Source organism: Frankliniella occidentalis, unplaced genomic scaffold (assembly GCF_000697945.3).
Source record: "Frankliniella occidentalis isolate FOCC.00 unplaced genomic scaffold, Focc_3.1 Scaffold281, whole genome shotgun sequence".
NCBI classification, from domain to species: domain Eukaryota; kingdom Metazoa; phylum Arthropoda; class Insecta; order Thysanoptera; family Thripidae; genus Frankliniella; species Frankliniella occidentalis.
The window spans coordinates 31,324-33,058 of NW_026267407.1; the positions used below are offsets into that span (position 1 = coordinate 31,324).

The following is a 1,735-nucleotide window of genomic DNA, read 5'->3' on the forward strand; positions in this document are numbered from 1 at the left end:
CTCCATGTCCACGCCCAGGACGGCAGCATGGTGGGGAAGGGCGGGCGCTCCGCCCGCTGCAGCAGCCGAGCCTCCATGTCCACGCCCAGGACGGCGGCATGCTGGGGGTGATGCAGAGCGGGCGCTCCGCCCGCTGCAGCAGCCGAGCCCGGCCGAGCCTCCATGTGCACGCCCAGGACGGCGCAACGTAGAGCAGGGCGGGCGCGCGGTGCAGCAGTTAGGCCCCCACGTCTAGGATCGCCCCCGGCCCCGGCCTCTGGCCCAATCCTCCAGTGGTGCTAAACGAGCCCCCCCCTCATACTGCTCATGGCCTACCCGGACCTGGAACAAGCTGTCCGTAGCTATGTCGGCGTCGTGCCCCGGCCTCCAGCTGACCCAGGTCGGCACGACCTGGAACTCGGTCCTGGCCCTCCTGCTGCCCCCGTCGGTGGTCGAGCCGACCTCTCTGCTCGTGGTTCTGTATGGTCCAGGCCGGCCCCGGTAATTGAGGTTTGTATGGATATGGTGAATCTATTTGTTTTTTGATCGCAGTAATTTTATTCTATGGTTTTTTCCTTTTACAGGAAGCGGGAGATAATTAAGGAGGATTTTCTCCAAAAATGTAAAAAGGTATGTGCTGAAGCACCTTCTGATGATCAGCCTAAAGCATTAGAAAAATTATGTGCAGAAGTTTTGTCGAGAGACAACGCATACATCAAAACATTACTTTCTTAATACCTCTTCTGCCTATTGCTTTGTGTACATGTACCCCTCCTATATGATCTCAGGAAAAGTTATCTCATGCTCTGTACTGAAAGAACTGTCTTCAGTCCTTTTTTAGTCTTTCATTTTTACTGATAATTTGCTTGTGATCCATCTTAATGTAATTTACTTATTTTTCATTTTACTTTTGATTTCTTTTTGATGACCTTACATCTTCAACTACACATCCACAATCTCAGTTAAGTCTTAAGCATGAGCTATGGGCTAGGCCTGTGCGATTCATTGGTTGAATTATCAATTAATTTTAATAATTGGCATTGATTATTTAGATAGCAATTATAGTTGTTGTAATTGATAATCAACAACACCTCATTACACAGCGCTGGTCATAGTACATGAGCTTTTACCTTTGCTTTAGACTTTCAAGAGATTGTTGATAGCTTCATGAAAATAGATTCAAATTAGGGAATACTGTAATTTGTTAATAAAGTTAATATGAAATTAAAATTTTAATAATTTTAAAATATGTACAAACTAGTAACATTTTATGACAAGTAAACTCTGACAGTAGCTGAAAAGGGCTCCCGACATACTGCACATGTCTTGAGTGATGGAACACAGTTAACACAACTCACTAAATGTCCACAAGGCAGAAACGCGACACCAATCTCTTCAGAGAAACATAATTTACAAGCCCTAGCATCGTCTATTGATTTGGTTGATTTGTTAGTTGTTTCAGACACCGGTTGTGGTTCGTTGGCTTTATGTGAAACAGAGCTGCTTGAGCTAGCCTCTGATGTCACATCTGGCGAAGGGTGTTGTTGCACCACATTCAAATACTCCTTGGGTATCGCTAGAGCTCGAATTTCCTGATAATCATAAGAAATTCCAGTTATTAGTAATTTGGTAAATACATATGAGAATTATACACTTGTTTCTATTAACACCGTCATATCACTCAAACTACTTATGTCTGTATACTGTCCCTTAAGTTGAGGCTCGGCTCCTGGGCCCCTTTAACTTAAATATGTAA

The 1,735-nt window shown here is 44.7% G+C and overlaps 1 protein-coding gene across 2 annotated transcripts in view; it reads right to left on the minus strand.

Moving 5' to 3' along the window:
* Positions 1–1,192: 1,192 nt before the first annotated feature.
* The window catches only part of LOC113211537 (death-associated inhibitor of apoptosis 1), a 47,322-nt gene continuing 46,779 nt past the window's right edge, over positions 1,193–1,735 (minus strand). For both annotated transcript variants that reach the window (XM_052273545.1, XM_026429928.2), the window contains exon 4: positions 1,193–1,571. In XM_052273545.1, coding sequence (XP_052129505.1) covers positions 1,248–1,571 — 324 coding nt within the window. In that variant the 3' untranslated portion in view covers positions 1,193–1,247. The remainder of the gene's footprint in view (positions 1,572–1,735) is intronic.